This window comes from Corvus kubaryi, unplaced genomic scaffold, assembly GCF_017639235.1.
Source record: "Corvus kubaryi isolate FWS band 111438036 unplaced genomic scaffold, C.kubaryi_AGA036_p1.0 136, whole genome shotgun sequence".
NCBI lineage: Eukaryota > Metazoa > Chordata > Aves > Passeriformes > Corvidae > Corvus > Corvus kubaryi.
Genome location: NW_024580670.1, coordinates 8638033 through 8655812, shown reverse-complemented (window position 1 = coordinate 8655812; position 17780 = coordinate 8638033). Strand labels below are relative to the sequence as shown.

The following is a 17780-nucleotide window of genomic DNA, read 5'->3' as shown; positions in this document are numbered from 1 at the left end:
TGCCTGGATTCCCTTGCCTCATGTCTAACATTCTTGAAAAGCTTCTATGTGTAATAGTAATGCTATAATAAAAACCACATGCCACAGAACTTCATCACTGCTTGGTTGATGCAATACTTAAGGGAGCATCACACAGCAGTGCCAGACGTTCATTCTAAATCATTTGCTATCCTGCTGTGCAAAAATGTGTTCATTCTTATTCTTTCTTTGGTAGTGTCAGTGTTGGAGTCCATTCTGACTTGTGAAGCTCTGAAGAATGGGATGCCAGCTGTCTCACGGCTCTTACAGATGCCGTAAGTCCTGTTTGACTTGTTTTATATTCATAGCAATGTTTTAAATTATTTTAGGAGGAAGAAACTTTCTGCTCTTGTTCCCCTTTAGAAAGATTTGCTCCTTTTTCTGAGGGATGTGTCTCAAGTGGAGCTTGATAGGCTTCATAGAACCCATCCATTGTTAATATGTGCATTTAACATTTCTTTGGCTCTTGGTGTGTTGGAGCTGTTATGTATGCACTTTATTTAGCATGGTTTAAATTAATCCAGCCATTAAAATATTGCAAGCATGATTGAGATCATGTACAGACTGGTTTAAAGGATTTAGAATAAGGAGTCTTTTTGCATGTCCCCTTCAGACCTACTTCAGTAGATTTTGCTATCAGTTTACTTAGGACTGGTGAAATAGATCTCTTACTTTGCTCAGCAGTGACATTTAGACCTGCTCTGGGTATGAAATGTAGTATGGAAGTTCTGTCTGGTTTCTTGCAGGGCTTGCTTAGGGATTCTCTGAAGCATAGACAGAATACATTTCCTTACAGGCTGCCTTCCCAGTATGCAGTGAAAGGGTGAGGGCAAGCATGGGGCAAGGCCAGGGTGCAGAAAGGGAGCACTGTCAGTGTGTCACTGAGTGGGGACCACACCTGTCTGCAGTACCCACCCTGCCTGCAGTTAGGGCATAGCATTCCAGGGAAATTGCCGTCCCCGTGCTGTGACGTGTCACCAGCATGCTGAGCATGGAACCACAGTTCTGCTGGGAGGTTCTTTTATTATTTCTTAATGTGGGATGCTGTAGTTGGGGTCTTCTAAGTGGCAGATTGTCCATACCTAAATCTGGGTCTGATCTCACAGCACAGATTGCAGTGCATTTAGAGCCTGCTCTGAGGTTCAAATTTCCTGGTTGGGAAGAGTCACTGCAGCCTTCAGTTCCTTCTTCTCCTCCCTTCCTCTGCTTTTAAAGGTGGGAGGTAGAGAGAACAATGTTAGCAGGGGAGAAATACTATAGGAAACTCTGTGAATACAGAAATATACAGGTGTTTAAAGATGTCGAATAACAATCTTATGCCCAGCTGCTTTTGATATGTAAGATATTAAACTTCATTCCCTTTATACCAATACTCTTTACAAAAGTGTTTTACATAGATATGCAATGCAATTAATGTAATTTAAAGCAATTAACATAATTTAAATATCTATTTATTATAGCCATAAGAACATGTAATCTGAAAGGGTCAGAAAGTCCTGTAAACAAGGATGAACTTCCATGGATTTTTGGAAGTATTTTAAAATTTGCTTTATTTCTGAATTTTTCATTGAATACTCTCCTTAATTAACTTGATTCTAGATGTGAATTTGTTTTCTCTAGTATAAGCTTGTAATAGTTTTCCACAGGGAACAACAACTCAGAAATATTTATCTTAGAACCAGGATTGAGGTCTCTCTGTGACAGTTTTCTAGTATGTTCTCCAGGACAAAGTATCTTGGAATGGACTAACCAGTTTATTTTCAGACTACTATTGCCCTCTAGTGTCTTTGTTTTGGATGGAAAAGGATTAATCATTTATGCTGTTTCTGCTGACACCATAGAGGGGAGAGCAAAAATATTACAATATTTGCTTTAGTTGTCTTTTCTAGAGGACAGACAAGAATGCAGATATTTTCAAATGTTAAGTTCACTTGATCTTTCACATGTTCCTTGTTAATTCTAAGACAAGAGTTGTGCTAAGAGAATGTTTTTTAACAAGAGCAATGATTTTGTTTAGGTGAAATTTAAAATAAAGTCCCTGGAAATTTTTTGTAAATAAAGAGTCCATATACTTTTAAGGAAAAGGTATTGTTTTTTGGAGGGGAACCCTCCTCTGCCTTTGATAACTGTACCCATCCTATCCACTTTCAAAATATCTCACACAAACCAGTTTTCTCTGCCTTAAGTAGTGGCTACATTCTGAGGGTTGGGTGCTGCTAATTTTACAGCAGTGCTTAGAAAATAAAAAGCAATATGTAGAAACCTGTGGCCAAGGGTTGAGGACAGAGAAGCAAAAGGAGAAAGAGGGGTTTAAGTGAACAGTACCAACAGTATTCTCGTTATGGTTTTGCCTGTCTCTTGGGAATAATAGTCCTCTTTTTTTTCTTTTTTTTACCAACTCACAGATTATTCAGTGATGTCCTGCTAACAAACTCCGAGAAACCACAGTTTAAGGTAGAGTTGACCACTGATTTGCTGATGTTTGTGGAAGTGCCAGGATGTGGGTAGCTACATATTAATTGACAGAGGGGGTTGAGGAGAGCTGGCTTTATTTGCCTCTATGGCTATTGCCATCAGTGTTTGGATTCCTTTGCCAAATTGTACCTGAGAACATTGTGCCACCCCTTAGAGGAGGGCACGATGTGGTCCAGGAGTGTTCAAGAGCAGCTGCTGAACTGGAGCCCATTTGTGTAACTGATGGTGATACTCTGTCTGAGCAGAGAGACTGAGTCCTGTGGGTCCCTTGCAGTGAGAGGAAACACATTGCAAAGGCCTGTGGAAGCTGATTTTGCTACATAAGACCATCAGCACCTTGCTGCCAGCTCCAGCACTGGGGCATTTCAGGAGCCATGTCTGGTCCCACTGGGGAGCTGCCCCGGGCACTTCTCCTGGAGGGTATGTGCCCTGTGTCTTGTGTTGTCAGCCTCATGGAAGTTTGGAGATGTGACTGGAGTCTCAAAGTAGTTATCAGTCCTTGCCTTTCGAGTATCCCTTCCCAGGGTTTGGTGTTTCTTTGTCCCTGCTGATCTGTAGCTAGATTTGGAGTAGAAAAACATGCATCTAGAGTCGTCTTTTCTGCTTCACTAAAGGAACAGTGTCACATATTGGGGCTTTAGATGAGAAATGTGATTAGATGAATGGTGAGTTTTGATCAGTGAAGTTGTGTTTTCCTTTATCACATTTTGTGCTATGATTTTGTTCCCCATTCTGTGTTAGATTCCTACTAAGCTAAAAGAGGCATTGAAAATCTCCAAGGAATGCATAGAAAAGCGATTAACAGAAGAACAGAAATTGGTAATATCTGCATTTCTTTATTTCCAACAGACATTTCATTTCCTCTTACCACTTTTACATGCAGAAAGTGAGTTTTTACTCAAAAGTGATTTTGAGTAATAAAGTCTTTCATCAACAGATTTGCTTTCCCAAAAATGCAATATGAGGAGTTCTATAACAGCTGTTGGCTGTATGGCATTTCACTGTTTTAAGTGGTGCAGCTTCACAGGTAGTGGCTCCCAAGTTAGAGGATAATTTTAACTTCAGTATGAGCCTTCATCCTCTACCAGAAACAGTAAAGATAAAAACTAAAAAAAGGAAATCCAAACATGCAAAGTGACTACAGTGTTTTCTTGTACCCCAAACATGTTGTTTTCAAACATTTAAGATCTTAATATGGTCTTCTTCTATTTTTTCCTTAATTTTAAAGATTCACCAGCACAGAAGGCTGACAAGAGCTCAATCTCATCATGGCTCTGAAGAAGAAAAAAAGAAAAGGAAGATCTTGGCACGAAAAGTAAGCCATCTTTAAATAGGTTTTTCCCACAGAAAAAGATGTGGGAAACATTTTTTAAATGTTTACCATGCACAGCTTTAGCCATAGGTACATGACTCTACTCTTTCCTGTGTTTTCTGCACTACTTCCTGGTTGTTTTCACTTCTTTAGCTAAGGAGTAGATTTACTAAAATGTTTAAGTTACAGTGGTAGCTGACTTGCATATTGGTGCAGCCTGTTTGAGGTTGCTGTATGAAACCAGTCTTAGTTAACAGCTGGTACCCAGATGAGCTGCTCTGCTCTGTCCTTCTCCCTGGGGAGGTGTTGGAGCCTGTTTTACTCTGCTCCTGTGGAACTGTCTGTGTTGCTCTTCCTTTCTGGGGTGGGGGAGGATGAGTTTTCTGCCTTTCCCTTGTGGTCAGAGGGCGCTGGAGTTCCCTGGTGCCTGGCTAAAGATATTTGAGCACAGAACAGCCTTGCTGCTCTTGTAATCACGTCAGTGTGTGCTGGGTGTGGGGAGAGGGATGCTGAGCATTGAAGAACATTGTGTGATACAGTGGATGGCTGTTACAAATCTGTGTCAGTTCAATCCTTACCATTGAAAGTGATTATTCATTCCTATCTTCTATTCCTTTCTGTCTGCTCCCTTTTAAAGAAGTCAAAACGCTCTGCCAATGAAAGTGGGGAAGAACACTCAGCCAAATACAGCAACTCAAATAACTCAGGTAACTACAGAGAGAAGAATTTGCTTCTACACAGCTATGTCAGTTTTTTTGTTATTACTGTCATTTTCTGTCTGAAAAGATTTAGGATTGCCAACACTTTACATATTAATATTTGACTACCAAAGTCTGATACCACTGCTTTGGGTATTTAATAATAGATAAATTGAGGGCTTAAAAATATTGTTGATGTTATATTTTCAGCTGCCTAATTTAAAGTAATGTCTCCTTTCTTTTGTGCCCCATTCGTCAAAAAAAATTACCAGACTCGTCATTCTGTTTGATACTGGAGTTGAATAACAACAACATCCATTACTGCGGCCATTAAATAATGCAGTCTTCAGGGAGACTCTCTGGTGGTCAATATTCCATAGTGAGGTGTTACAATGAATGAGAAAATTGTCTGTTTAATTGCTGCTTCAGTGCCAAAGTCTGAAACAAGAGCCTTTGACAGGTCTTCGTTTAGTTAAAAGGCATGGTTGGTACTAGGGAACAGATTACCAGAGTTGATTTGCTTGGCTAAATGTGTCCAAAAGAAGCTTGTTGTGGAGTACAGCAATTGACTGAAAATCATCTCTTAGGAGAGATGGAGTGCCATCCATGCATTGGCACAACTCTTAAGGAAAACAGAATTTGTATGCTGAAATCCAACAGCCTAAGCAACAAAAAAGAAATGTTTCCCATTGAGAAATACTGAGTGCATTTCCTATGTGTCTAGGGCTTCTCTGATATTCTGTACTGTAAAGGCACTGTTACTGTGAATGGGAATCTTCCACAAAAAATGAGGAAACAGGATTGGATCTTCAGTCAATAAAGTTGGCCTGCTTCCAACAATCTGTCTTGTCTGTGTTGAACTGCAATGTCACAGCTGTAGTTACTTGACTGTTGTTTTATTTAGCAGGCTCTGGGGCGAGTTCCCCTTTAACATCTCCATCATCCCCCACTCCGCCCTCCACAGCAGGTAAGTTCAAGAATCATCACAGTATTTATCTTTTTTATATTGTTTTTTTTATTCCCCTCTGCCCCTCAGTGGTGGATGTTATTCCCAAGGATGATTAAGGGATGATGGTTTTCAAGGATGGAACATGGAGATGACAGTTACCTTGTGGCAGCCTGAGTGTGGGCATGTGCTCTCTTTTGAGGGTCATAGAGAACCTTTTTATAGTTTTCTTTTTCATTTAATAACCTTTCTTGAGATATACATGATGTGATTTACCCAGAGTGTACATGCTTGCCATGAAGTCTGTATTACTCCAGGCCTACCCACACTGCTACTTTCCAGGCATTTTTTGGGCCTCATGTTGCAGTATGCATTTGTTCTGGTGTTAATGGTCTGTTGACTCTGAAATACTGCTTGTTCATCCCTTGTTTCTTTGTATTGTCTCTTTATTCCTGTACTGCTGTGATGTATTTTCAGGAATTTTGGGTGTGACAAATTCAGTGGCTTAAGCTTCATAAATCTCCCCAGTTCTGCTACAGCCCATTGATAACCCAGTAGAGTTGGTAGAAACAAGTTTAGAAACAAGATTGATTGGAGTTAAAAATAATACCTTTATTATTTTTGGCCAGTTCTGTTTTTCAGTTTGCTGGGTGGCTGTGCAGAGACTTTTGCTAATGTTTAAGACAGGGGTGGGAAGTGGTGAAGAATCTGCTTGAGTGGGCAATAGAAATGCTCTGAAAGTTAAATTACAAATCTGGATATTGAGCAGTAGTGGATGTGCTTCAGTCTGAAAGGCTGGAAGAGGAGCACTGGCAAATATTGATAACAAAAGATGTTAACAGAGTACATTTCTAGAGAGGAAGCAGCTCATGAAATTGCTGTTTTTTATGGTGACTCTTGCCATAGGATTTCTAGTCCCAGGAACTTTCTACCCAGCACAGCTCATTAATTAAAGCAATGCAATCAAATTTGTGTTTGCTGTGGATAGTCTTTCAAAAGACACTGCAGTCTGTGTGATGTAATTCAAATCAGTCATGCTGAAATTCAAATTAGTAATTTCTCCTTCAAGTTGAGGGCATGAGAAGTGTGTATTGTAGGAAGTAACTTCTCCCAGTTAGCCTAAGCAGGATAATGACTGTGTTGCACATAACAGTGCTGTTCTCTGGATACACTGACTCTGAGCTGGAGGATTTGCTGCCAGTTCTGTGGGCTTTAATAAGGAAGTAGCTGAAATGTGCCTCCAAAATGGACAGATGTTTAGAAAGCATTTTTTTTTCCAATAAAACTACCATTTAGTTATGTTTTGACTTGGACTTGTTGGAACTTGGTTGAAAGCTTTTTCAAGTTTTAAGCATGGGATGCAGGTTTATGTGCAGATGGGGATCAAAATAGCTCAGGTTTGTGCTCAAAACTTGTCTCAGTTCAAACCATACTGTCACAGTGTGTTTGTTGGTCATCTTGTGCCAGTGTGCTCCTGATGACTTGTGGTGATCAGCCCTGTCTGAATGGTGCTTGTGGCCCTACCTGTCCTCACATTGGGAAGTGCGTTAATGAGCTGATGGCTTGGATGCTGTTTATGAGGTGTAAAGCCAAGTGTCACATTTTCAGGAATGCTTTTGTGAGTAGAATTCATAGAAGAAATTTCAGATACTAATTCTAAGAGAAAACTAGATTTTTTTTCACCAGCAGTGTTGTAGCTTTAGCTGTTCTAAGCAAGCATGCTATTACTGCCTTGAGGAAAGACACACTGGTCCCATGGTAGGACTTTATTTGTGGCAAGTGATGCATTTGTAGTGTGCATTTCTCTCTTCTGGTTTCCTTGTATTTACTAAAGATATTTACCTCTATACCAAAATTGCTTATGGGTGCCAGTGTGGGGAGATGATTCTCAAAAAGGCATTGAGGCTTTCAGTCTGTCTGTCTGGTTTGGTATGGCTGTGTTAGAACTGTGGCACCTCAGAGCATCCTGCTGATACAATACCATGGCAAAACTAAGGCTGATGAGGAAAAGTGCCCTCAAGAGAAGCTCTTTCTCTCGTCCTGGCCTGTAACTAGTCATGTGGAGTGTAGGTATGTGAAGAGTGAGAGATACTGACCAAGGGGGAACGGGCTCCAGGCTGACATGCCCTGGGGTTTCTCACATGTTGAGAGGTGCTTTGTCTCTGAACAAAGGCCTTGTGAGGCTTGGCTTGCAGCAGAGTGCTTGGGAGAGTCAATGGAAAAGAGACTAAGGAATAAAATGATGGTTGGTTTCTGCTGTCTAATGGCAGCTGCAGCTGTAGGACTGAGAGCATGGCCTGCTCTGAGGGGAACGGTACCTTCCGGAAACGTTGGCTCTCATGGGCTGTTCTCATTGGTGAGAATGTTTTGGATTGGTGGTGTTGCAGGTACTTGGCTAAATAACGATTGTTAAATCATGCAAGTGACTCTAATGTAACATCGTGTGTTTCTGACATTCTCCTGGTGCGGTTCTTTTTTTTCTCCACAATTCTTTGCTTCTGTGAAAACCTGTTCATTTTCTTTGTGGCTAGGATCAGAAGGGATGCAGAACAGCGTGGTATGGGTTATTTAAAATTTCACTGAAATGAGCCAGTAACATACAGCAAGATCTCTTTCAACAGAGAAAAATTTGGAGTGTGTCACTTTCGCTTCTCTGGGCTTTCCTGCAGGAATAGTGAAAGAGTTGTACTTAACAATTTTTTTCTGTGCCAGTTATTCTGAATCCTTCAGTATGACATATGTTTCATTGGCACCCATATGGTGCATCTTTCCTGCCCCTCACCTTTCTGTAAAACAGTTGGAATGCTTTGGGAAGTGCTTTTCCTGAGTGTCTCTGACCCATAAGTGTGAATTCAGGTGTTAATACAGCAGGAAGTGTTTCTTGAACTGAATGGATTTTGTCTTCTGTGGCTAATCTTCCTGCAGATTTTTTGCTAAATCTCTCTAAATGCACTTTAATCCTGTAAAGCTTGAATTATGGCATGTGCAACTGAAAGCATGTATGTTGTATTTGTTGATCAAGTATAATAGTGCTTAGAGCATGGAAAACTGTGGTTCATTTTTCAGAATTGGATGAAGTATTGTAAATGTAATATGAAATAGTCAGTCTGCTGTCCTCATATTTGTCAGTGAGTAAGAATGTATTGACTTCTATACTAACTTTTCAGCTAACAGTATCCGTTTTCCTTTGACACGAGAACTGGATGATTGATTGTGTCCTCTCTTTCTCTGCTGTCTTCAATAGAGCATGCATCATTTTGAACGTGAATTTTCGGAAAAGTAAGCTAATGCTGATTTATCTCTTTAAAGATGCTCTGTTTCTGAATGGGAAAGTTGGATGCAAATCTTGAAGTTGCTTAGTATTGGGAGGGAATAGAAGAAAAAAAATTTGAATCTTCTTACGGATTACTTTAATGAAATACAGCATCTTTAAAAACTATCACTAAAATTATTTTCTTTGTTTGCATCCCATTCTCAGCCAAGTTTTTAATGCTGTTTGCACAATTGCTGTCACTTTATATTCATAATTAAGTTTTTGTTTCAATTCAGGCATCAAGTTTACAGCATCTGATTTACTTCCTATTCCTTTTAACACACTCTTTTAACAAAAATGTCCCTGTAAAAACCCTTGGTAAGTTCTTGTTTGAGTGTTTTATTCTTACAAATGCATGAATGAATAAAATGTGTGTTTGCAGGCAACATCTTTCAACATATGTATTGGAAGTGTCTTGTGATAGCTGAGCACTTGTCTCAAATGTTTTTTCTAGTAAATACAGGAAAATATTTCACTGTAGGGCAGAACAATTTCATCTGTAGATGTAAATGTATATGAATACGTGTGTTTGAACTAAGATTTCTTTTGCATCACTTGTGTCAAGAAGGGAAGGACAGCTTGGTTTTGATTACCTAACTGAAATGAATGGATTTGAAGATTTTTGAATCATGCTCTTAATTAACAGGTTCAACATGTAATGTGTTCGCAGCTAGTCAAATACCATTCTGAACCCTGTGTGTATTTATGTCTTAAGGTGGAGCTCAAGTGTAAGGGTGTAATTCTGTGTTAGGTTTTCTAAGAGTTTAAGTACATGATGTTGTCAGCAGCTCAATTTCAATAATAGTGAGTCCTGAGGAATTTAACAATTTTCCAGGAAGAAAGGTGATCTATGCCCCTACTTCCCTGTCTTTTCTAGTCTTGTAAAATAACCAGATCAAAATTTCAAGATAACACATGGAATCTTGGCCTAATAATACTGAGTGATCCAAGCATTTTGTGGTTTTTTTGCCCTCAGTGTGTCAAACATGTGCCTTCCTTCACTGCATGTGTTACCATCATATTTGTATTCCCTGGCCACTGCTTTCGTGGTCATTCCCTATTGCATCTTGTACAACTACTTGCATAGTCTCTTTCAGCCTCACCTTGCAATTCCAGACAAAATTCTTGTCTTTGTTCTCTGCACTTGCATCTCTTTGAAGCCATTTCTTTTGTGATTAGCTGCTCTCAGTGCTTTTACAGCAGTTCACCTTATCTGTTTGGGCGTAGGTTGGTGCACCAGTCCTACAGCGTCCTGCTCTGACCACTTCAACCACTAAATGGATAATTGGACTGATCTTGGTCTTGTTCTTCCTTTGGCCAAATGCCAAGTTTTTCTTTCCTGACAGTCCATCTACAAGAGACACAGGACACTCTAATGCTGGGAATGTTTTTTCAGTATTTCTAATAGTAACTTGATGCACATCTTTGGCAAGTGTAAAAAGCAGATTTGGAAAAGTTAGGCGGCCCCAATATGCAATTTGTTTCAGTTTGTGCTGCCATCCTGTAAAGTTTTGGTTACTTCAGAAAGCAGTTGATCCACATGCAACAGGCAAGTTAAATTGTTTCAGTTGATCTCTGGTATTTCTATTAGGACTTGAGTATTTCCTCTGGAAGGGAAGAGAGTAAAGATGAGCTCAATATGGACTTCCATGCTTTGTTTTCACAGGCGGCTTTCATGCCAATGATAATTTCTCCTGAAGAGCTGGAAGTGCTACAATCACAGCACTTATTAATGTACACTGGCAAAATTGGATGCTTTGTGTGAATACTCTGCATTTTGAGCTTGCTCCCATATGGGAAAAGTCGTTCTTCAAAGACTGGCACAAATAGAAAATGAGGGAGTTTTGAATTATGTCTTTCATCTAGTATAACTGCTTGTTTTAATAACAGCAGTTCTGTTTTTACTGTTACTTGTTAGTCTAAAAACAACTGTTGGTGAGGAATTGAGAGGCAAATGGAGCACAGAGAACTTTTGTCTGCTTTTTTTCTGTAGTTGAGCTTTATCCTTCATCAAATCCCCTTTGAGTCTGAGTGGCATAATGTTGCTTAATTGCTTGATATTTGCTCACTTCTAACAAGCAGTTCTCCTTCAGGAACAACAGTCTTTTGGTTACCTTAATGTTGTTTTACCTTGCCCAGTATCACAGTTCTTGCCACTTAGCAGTATATTCCTCTTTGTCGGTCAAAGCTACTGGAAGCAAGTGTTAATAGGTGCCATTTGTCTCTTTAGTCTTCCTGTGGCATAACTCATGATCTAGATGATGGAATTGACAGTCACTGCTGAGTAGTTCCAAGATATGAATCATTATGCCCCTACTCCTTCCAGAATATGAGACAATATAGGCCCATTATTTTACTTGTGTAGCAATGATGGTGCAATGTGCAGCAGCAGAACTGCACAAGATCAGGGTGCTTGGAAGAGCGCCTGGGGCAAATGAGGCCACTTGCCTGGATCTGAACTGCCAGGAAACACCTCCATGCAGGCCCTCACTGCTGGACCAACTGCATGTTCCACTGTGGGCTCTGGCTTCCCAGGGAGTCAGGACATAGAGGCTGAGGCAGGATGAAAAGCACAAAGTGGATGTGGCTGGCGTAGAGAGCAAGGGACAGAGTACAAAGGTCGCTGGTGGGAACAGGAGAGGCAGGCTGGAGGTGTGTGTGACAGTGTTGTGATTCATTCAGTCTGTCAAAACAACCATTTGTTACAACATGTTTGGAGAAAGTCAAATGGAACTGTGGAATTGTAAAACAATTCCAGAAAACTCTATCTGCAGTTAGTACTTTTAAAAGGAAGTATAATCTGACCAAGCAAAATGGTCATCACAAATACAAGTGATGTGATCCTTCATTCATAAGAATGTAAAGTGAGTTACATAAGTAAGAACAGGTAGTAAAATTTGCTTCCAGTCTTTGTTACTGTTCATGTCCCAAAGAGCAAACTGCCTCCCTAGGGCCAAATAGGAGAAGCTGAATCTGGGAAGTTCTGTAAAGTGATCTCTGTTTTCCTTGGTACAAGATCACATGTGAGTCATGTTTTGCATCTGAGTCCTGAGGCCCTTCAGGCTTCATTTCAGAGGTATCTCAGATGTCACAACTTGCCTGCAGATAGAGAGATTTGATCACTTTGGCATTTTCCATCTGTTCTGTTCTTCACACTCCACTGGCATTCAAGGGATGACGTGACTAGTGCAGGACTGACCAAGTCCAGCCAAGCAGCCGCAGTCCTCTGTGGCAGGACATCCCCAGCATAATCAAACTCCATCTTCTCTCCCCAACTTCACAGGAGCATCGTCCATACCCCCAGCACCGCCCCTGCCACCAGCAGCTCCTGCCCCGAGCACAGAGGTGCCGATGTCGCGGCCCGACGCAAGCCGAGGAGCCTTGCTCAGCTCCATTCAAAACTTTCAGAAAGGAACTCTGAAGAAAACACAGACGTGTGACTACAGTGCTCCCAGGATCAGCTGAGGCCACTGGTCACTCCAGGATTCAATTCCCTCTCCCCCTCCTGTGCAGCAACTGGCCCACCAGCACAGAGCAGCTGCAGCTCCATGCTCCCCGGTTCCAGCTTTCCTCGAGTAGCAGCACTGCCCTGCCTGAATTGCTTTGCTGTGCTGGGATAAGTACTCCGGTCTTTACTTGGCTGCAAGAACCTGTGTTCTCTAGCTAAAGTTTCAGGGGTACAGCAACTTCTATATAGCTGAATAAAAAAAAATCTGAAAATAGGAATGACCATGATGATGGCGAATTAATGCATTTTTCCTAGCTCCATCCCACCCCTTTTTTCAAATTACAGGAATGTAGTTTTAGTCTGCTCAATTTTTCAACTCTCTTCATGCACTTGTAACTCATCTTAAGTCTTGCTGCATGGAGTCAGCAAGTCTGTTTTACATAATCCAACTCTTAAAGCATACTGCACAGGTGAGGGAACAGGAGAATTTTATCTTATTCCCATCATCTTTGCTGGTGGAGTTAAAATGCTGTCTCATTAAGCTTGTTTAAATGGACATCCTACCTGCAACTCTAGGGGCAAGTGTTTTTAAATGAGGAAGCAGCTGAAGTGGGACGTAATAGGGCACTGGGATGTTATTGTTGATTTAATTAAATGCGAAGTTACTTCAAGCTAATTCTATCATTTAAACTTTATTGAAAGATCCTTTTTGATTTAAAAACTTAAAGAAATTGCACTTTAAAGGATTATAGATAATCCATTTTTTAAAATTCAAGTACATCAGTGTTTGTTACTATGCAGAGAATGTCTGTACAAAGTTTCATGTAACCTGTGATATTCAGTCATTTTTATTAAAATGTTAATGGAATTCCTTCAGCAGTGTGTGGTGGGTATGTTCAGCTGGGACTGAACCTCCAAGCCAGACTTCGCAAGAACCGAACAGCACCTCTGCTAAAGGAAATACCCTGGAAAATACTCCTGGCTCTTCAGAAACAGGACCCAAGCTCTTTTGTCTGCTGATTGAAAGATACTTCCTCTCCCCCTGTTCACCTGAGGTGCAGAGCAGGCCCCACTGCACAGGCGCCTCAGGGCAACTTTCCCTGTGTACCAGAAGCTGCCGAGGGAAGCCTGGCAGAGCTCCCTGGGAGGCAGTGATCTCCAAAAGGCTGCTCTGACTGCTTCCCAGCTCTTCACACACAATCCACACACCTGCTGCTTAGGCTCAGTGCAGCTGAATAAACTAACTCATTTTGCACTGCAAGAACTATAGCTGGAGTCTGCTGTTGTCAGCCCAGGCGAAGAGTTAAAAAAAATGAAACCAGAAAAAATTTGAACAGTAAAAGCAAAGCATCTGAGCACATATTTTTTATCACTGTTATGTGGCAGCTAGTAAAGAAAAATTAGGTAGTGTTTCCCATCACATACTGGAAAGACTCACAATTTTTATTTCAGCTCTTGTACAGAAGCCTTTCTGCATGTGCAGAGTGCTCTTCAAACCAGCCACCTTCTCTTAACCCAGCCCGTGGGCTGCCACAGCCTCTGCTCAGAGCTGCACTGAACTGCTGCACTGACAGGTTGGGCTTCATCTGATCAGCCTGATCATTCCTTTTTAATGAACCTTGCAACCATGGGCTCCTACAGCCATACAGCATTCAGGGCCTGCTCTTACTCTCTGCAGCTCTGTACTCAATCACTGCTACAGCAAGTTCAACACAGCTCCTCTGGTACTTACCAGCCAAGCACAACCAGAGGATTTTTTCCTTGCTCTGAATTTAGAACAGCATTTCTCCACAAACAGTAGCACTAACCCAACTGTACTGTTGAACAAACAAGCATTACCACATTGTTGCATGTATGAAGTGTGGCTTTGGGGGTAACCCCATATAAATATTTTGGGACGTCACTATACTTTCCCCACTGTACAAAAGTTCATGGAGCTTATACAACAGAAATTATGCATACAACGTGCCCAACACCAATAATGCCTTGTAAAGCAGGACTTTAAAACATGTATTTACAACTTATATATTCAAAGCTTTTTTCACTGCAAATACTATATCCTTCACTTGAGGTATGCAGTTATCCTCTAAGATTTTTGCGTAAGGCATGGGGACATCGGCACCAGTGACACGCACAGCTGGAGCATCCAAGTAGTTAAAGGCAGGTCCTGAAACAGAAAACAGTGTCAGGTTGCCAAGTACTACAGTTTTGCCTTAATTCAATTTCTTAATCTTACTCTATTTAAACAATTTTGTTCCTGTAGCTCTAATATTCCAGAGTGGTGTTCTGGCTTGTTTGTGTTCATGCACTCTGGGGTTTGTTCATCCACCCTGTGAAAATCCCTAGAGCAAGACAGCTCCAGCTCGTCTGATGTAACCTCTCACTCTGCCTCTGCCTGGCTTCATCAAGAATAATCAGGATTTAGAGTAGGGAATGAGAACAATGTACTGTGAAACTCGGTACCTTCCATGATCCTGGCACAGATTTCAGCTCCTACTCCAAACTGGGGCCAACCTCCTTCTACAGTTACCAGATGGTTTGTCTTGACCACGCTGGCTTCCACCGTTTCGATGTCCATTGGTCGAATGGTTCGCAGGTTTATAACCTGGGGGAAAAAGGGAGAGTGTGAGCCTTGGTGTGATCTGAGCCTGTAACTGTTTGGGTACAGGGCCCTTCAGCACTTTCAGCTGTTCTGACTCTAAAGTCAAGACTCACTAAAATTTTTGATTCGGAAATGTGAAAGGCACATGCTGTTAAGGTACTTAGAAGTATTAAGACCCTTGTACTTAATACACTGAAGTTTTGCAGAACCTGAACAAGAACTTTTTTCCCCCAGTTCAGGGGAAGAGAAAGGAACCCAAATCCCACTCACCTCACACTCTACACCTTCTTTAGAAAGTACAGCAGCTGCTTCCATACAATGGCCAACAGGTCTTGAGTGTGACACTAATGTAACATGAGTTCCTAGAACAGAAACAAGTGTTAGAAAAAACCTCTTTAAGATTTAAAGCTTTTTTCTAGACCTCAAGCTCCTTTCAAGGTAGCATTAGGATTCACTTGCAAATTTAAGGGTCATAGGTTTGTTTGAAATACTGAGCCCAGACATAGTATGAAGAGAGGAAGGACCACATTAAGACACAAACTTTACCCTTGAATTCAGGGAACTGAAGAGGTATTTAATATAGTTTTCAGATTATCCTTTTCAAACATTTACATAATTCAGAGGTAAATTATGAACAAGTGGGCTGGAACACTACAGTGCTCTCTTTTTGCATTTTTGACCAAAATTACATACTTAGGTGTGGAAAAAACTGTTTCAGCCATCACCTACCCAATTTCTATACTACAGAACAAATCCTTTATGGAATCCTTTAGAAGGGTATAGTTTTAGCTGAGATACGGACAATCAGGTGATATTTCCTTGTAAGGACAACAGAACATGAAACCACACTACCAGATAAAAGAACATTTGAACACTTAACATTTGAAATACTTTTCTGTGCCCAGTGATAGCAGCACCCTGAACAGCCGAGAGGTTAAGACAAGTCCCCAAGCACGTCAATTAATAAGGAAACAAATGTATTCTCAGCTTACCTTGCCTTTCTATTTTAGCTTTTCCAATGGGAATAACAAATTCCTTTGACTGTGCCTGTTCAGACATTTCAAAGGGAACACCATACAGTAATTCATTTTCCAGCATCACAACTAGAAGGAAACATACTTGGATTAATGTGTACATCTGCAGGCACAGGCCTGCACTGACCATTAATGGTCCTGCAGCAGCTCAAGACCATAAACCCATCCAGGCAACAAGGAAGTGAGGACTATGTTTGCAGAAGCAATTAAAAAAAAAAAAAAAAAAGCAAATCTAAGTCTTTACTTCAATAATGAATTATTTAAAAAACTTTCCACAGCTACTCTGAAATGAGGTCAGGTATTTTACTTTTGGTACATGACAGTACAATTGCTAGTTTTAGAAAGGTCTCACATTTTTAATTACTGTTTGTGAAAAATAAAGACAAAGGCTTCCCTGCTCTTAACTAATGACATTCTGAATGTATCATTTGAATTTCATGATCTGTAAAATTGAGTTACATAGGCACTATATATACAAGACCTCATTCTAACTCATCTTCATTCTTTTTAATCCCTTTATGATAGATTTACAAATGCTTCCAGATTTCCTGGTTGATACCAAACTAGCACTAAAACTGTGTACCCATCAGCAGCACAAAAATCGGCCTACTGTTAGCATGGCAGGGGACTGTTAGGGAAAGCATAAAGCCCTCTGTGTCTTTTTAAGTACCCTAAAACAGCAGTAAATCAACCTTGAGTGCTTTAGGGTTTAACCAATCTTTGTTTTTGTGGTGAAAACAGACATTCCTTAGGATTGAGTGCCAGGTATTGCCATGACCTGCTTGTGCTCACCTGGATTATCATCCCGTATTGATGCCTTCAGCAGCCCTTTGGCATCTTCTGCACTCCAAGGACTGACAACTTTGAGGCCGGGGCAGTGCCCGTACCAGGCTGCAAAGCACTGGGAATGCTGGGCTGCAACGCCAGCTGATGCTCCGTTGGGGCCTCGGAAGACGATGGGAACAGCGATGGATCCCGCAGACATGTAACAGGTCTTGGCAGCAGAGTTGATAACCTGATCAATTGCTTGCATGGAGAAGTTGAATGTCATGAATTCACACACTGGTCTCAACCCTGCCTGTAAAATATACTGAAATGTATTAGCATGTTTTTACATAAAAACAGTTTAATTTTTAAAACCAGAAGTAGAGAAATGCAAATGTACAAACCATAGCAGCACCGACAGCAATTCCTGCAAAGCCCATCTGAAAGAGAAGGAAACCAAGGGGTAAGGATCAGGGAGCTTAAGATGATGGAGGGATCACCAGGGTAGGAGACAGGGCAGCCTTACCTCGGATATCGGGGTGTCGATCACCCTTTTGTCGCCGTACTTCTTCCAGAGACCCCTGGAGATCTGCAGGGCAGGAGAAAGGAGTCAGGGCCCGACTGAGGCCCTTTCCCGGGCCGCTAACGGCTCCCACGTACCTTGTAAGCACCATCGTACTGTGCCACCTCCTCGCCCAGCAGGAAGACGCGCTCGTCCCGCTCCAGCTCCTCATCCAGCGCCTGGTTCAGCGCGTCCCGCACCGTCACCTGCGAGACAGCGGTAGGCGGGCTGGGCGGGGACACATTCCCCACACGCCGGGAGTCACCTCAGCCCGCGGGCGAGGTCACCTCACCGCCCGCCCGCCCCGGGGCCGGACCCTTCCCTGAGGGGCGCGAGCCCCTCTCCGCGGGCAGCCCTCCCCGCTACCTGTATGGCGGTGGGCGCGGAGAGGCGGAGGCCCCTGCGCTGCTGGAGCCGCTGGAGCGGGGGCGCGGCGCTGCGGCCGTGGGGAGCGAGGCGGGCGCCCAGCGCCAGGTGCCGCAGAGCCGCCGCAGCCAGCGCCATCTTGCCCGTGTCCTCTCGCCCTGCGGCCGCCTGACCCCGCCTCCCTCGCTCTCGCGAGAGCGCCCGCGGCGCGCGGCCTTTACGCGCCATTTCCGGCACCGGG

The 17780-nt window shown here is 42.1% G+C and overlaps 2 protein-coding genes across 14 annotated transcripts in view; one reads left to right on the top strand and one right to left on the bottom strand.

Moving 5' to 3' along the window:
• The window catches only part of PXK (PX domain containing serine/threonine kinase like), a 56502-nt gene that overhangs the window by 21372 nt on the left and 17350 nt on the right, over positions 1-17780 (top strand). For 3 of the 13 annotated variants that reach the window (XR_006013988.1, XR_006013987.1, XR_006013986.1), the window contains exons 12-17: positions 215-293; positions 2424-2472; positions 3235-3312; positions 3722-3808; positions 4443-4512; positions 5408-5470. Coding sequence is in view for 9 of the 13 variants with exons in the window: in XM_042015458.1 (XP_041871392.1) it covers positions 215-293; positions 2424-2472; positions 3235-3312; positions 3722-3808; positions 4443-4512; positions 5408-5470; positions 12046-12227 (608 nt within the window). In the remaining 4 variants the exon portion in view is untranslated. Of the gene's footprint in view, positions 1-214; positions 294-2423; positions 2473-3234; positions 3313-3721; positions 3809-4442; positions 4513-5407; positions 5471-8646; positions 8889-8998; positions 9082-12045; positions 13087-17780 lie in introns of those variants that run through there. The other 10 variants (XM_042015484.1, XM_042015477.1, XM_042015505.1 and 7 more) reach the window with 10 other exon arrangements.
• Positions 12884-17774, bottom strand: PDHB (pyruvate dehydrogenase E1 subunit beta). Its single transcript, XM_042015560.1, has 9 exons — positions 17540-17774; positions 17272-17379; positions 17138-17200; positions 17016-17051; positions 16639-16924; positions 15805-15915; positions 15083-15174; positions 14674-14815; positions 12884-14377 (listed from the first exon to the last, which is right to left on the bottom strand). Exons 1-9 carry the CDS (start codon positions 17765-17767, stop codon positions 14232-14234), a joined length of 1212 nt encoding a protein of 403 aa, XP_041871494.1. The 5' UTR covers positions 17768-17774; the 3' UTR covers positions 12884-14231.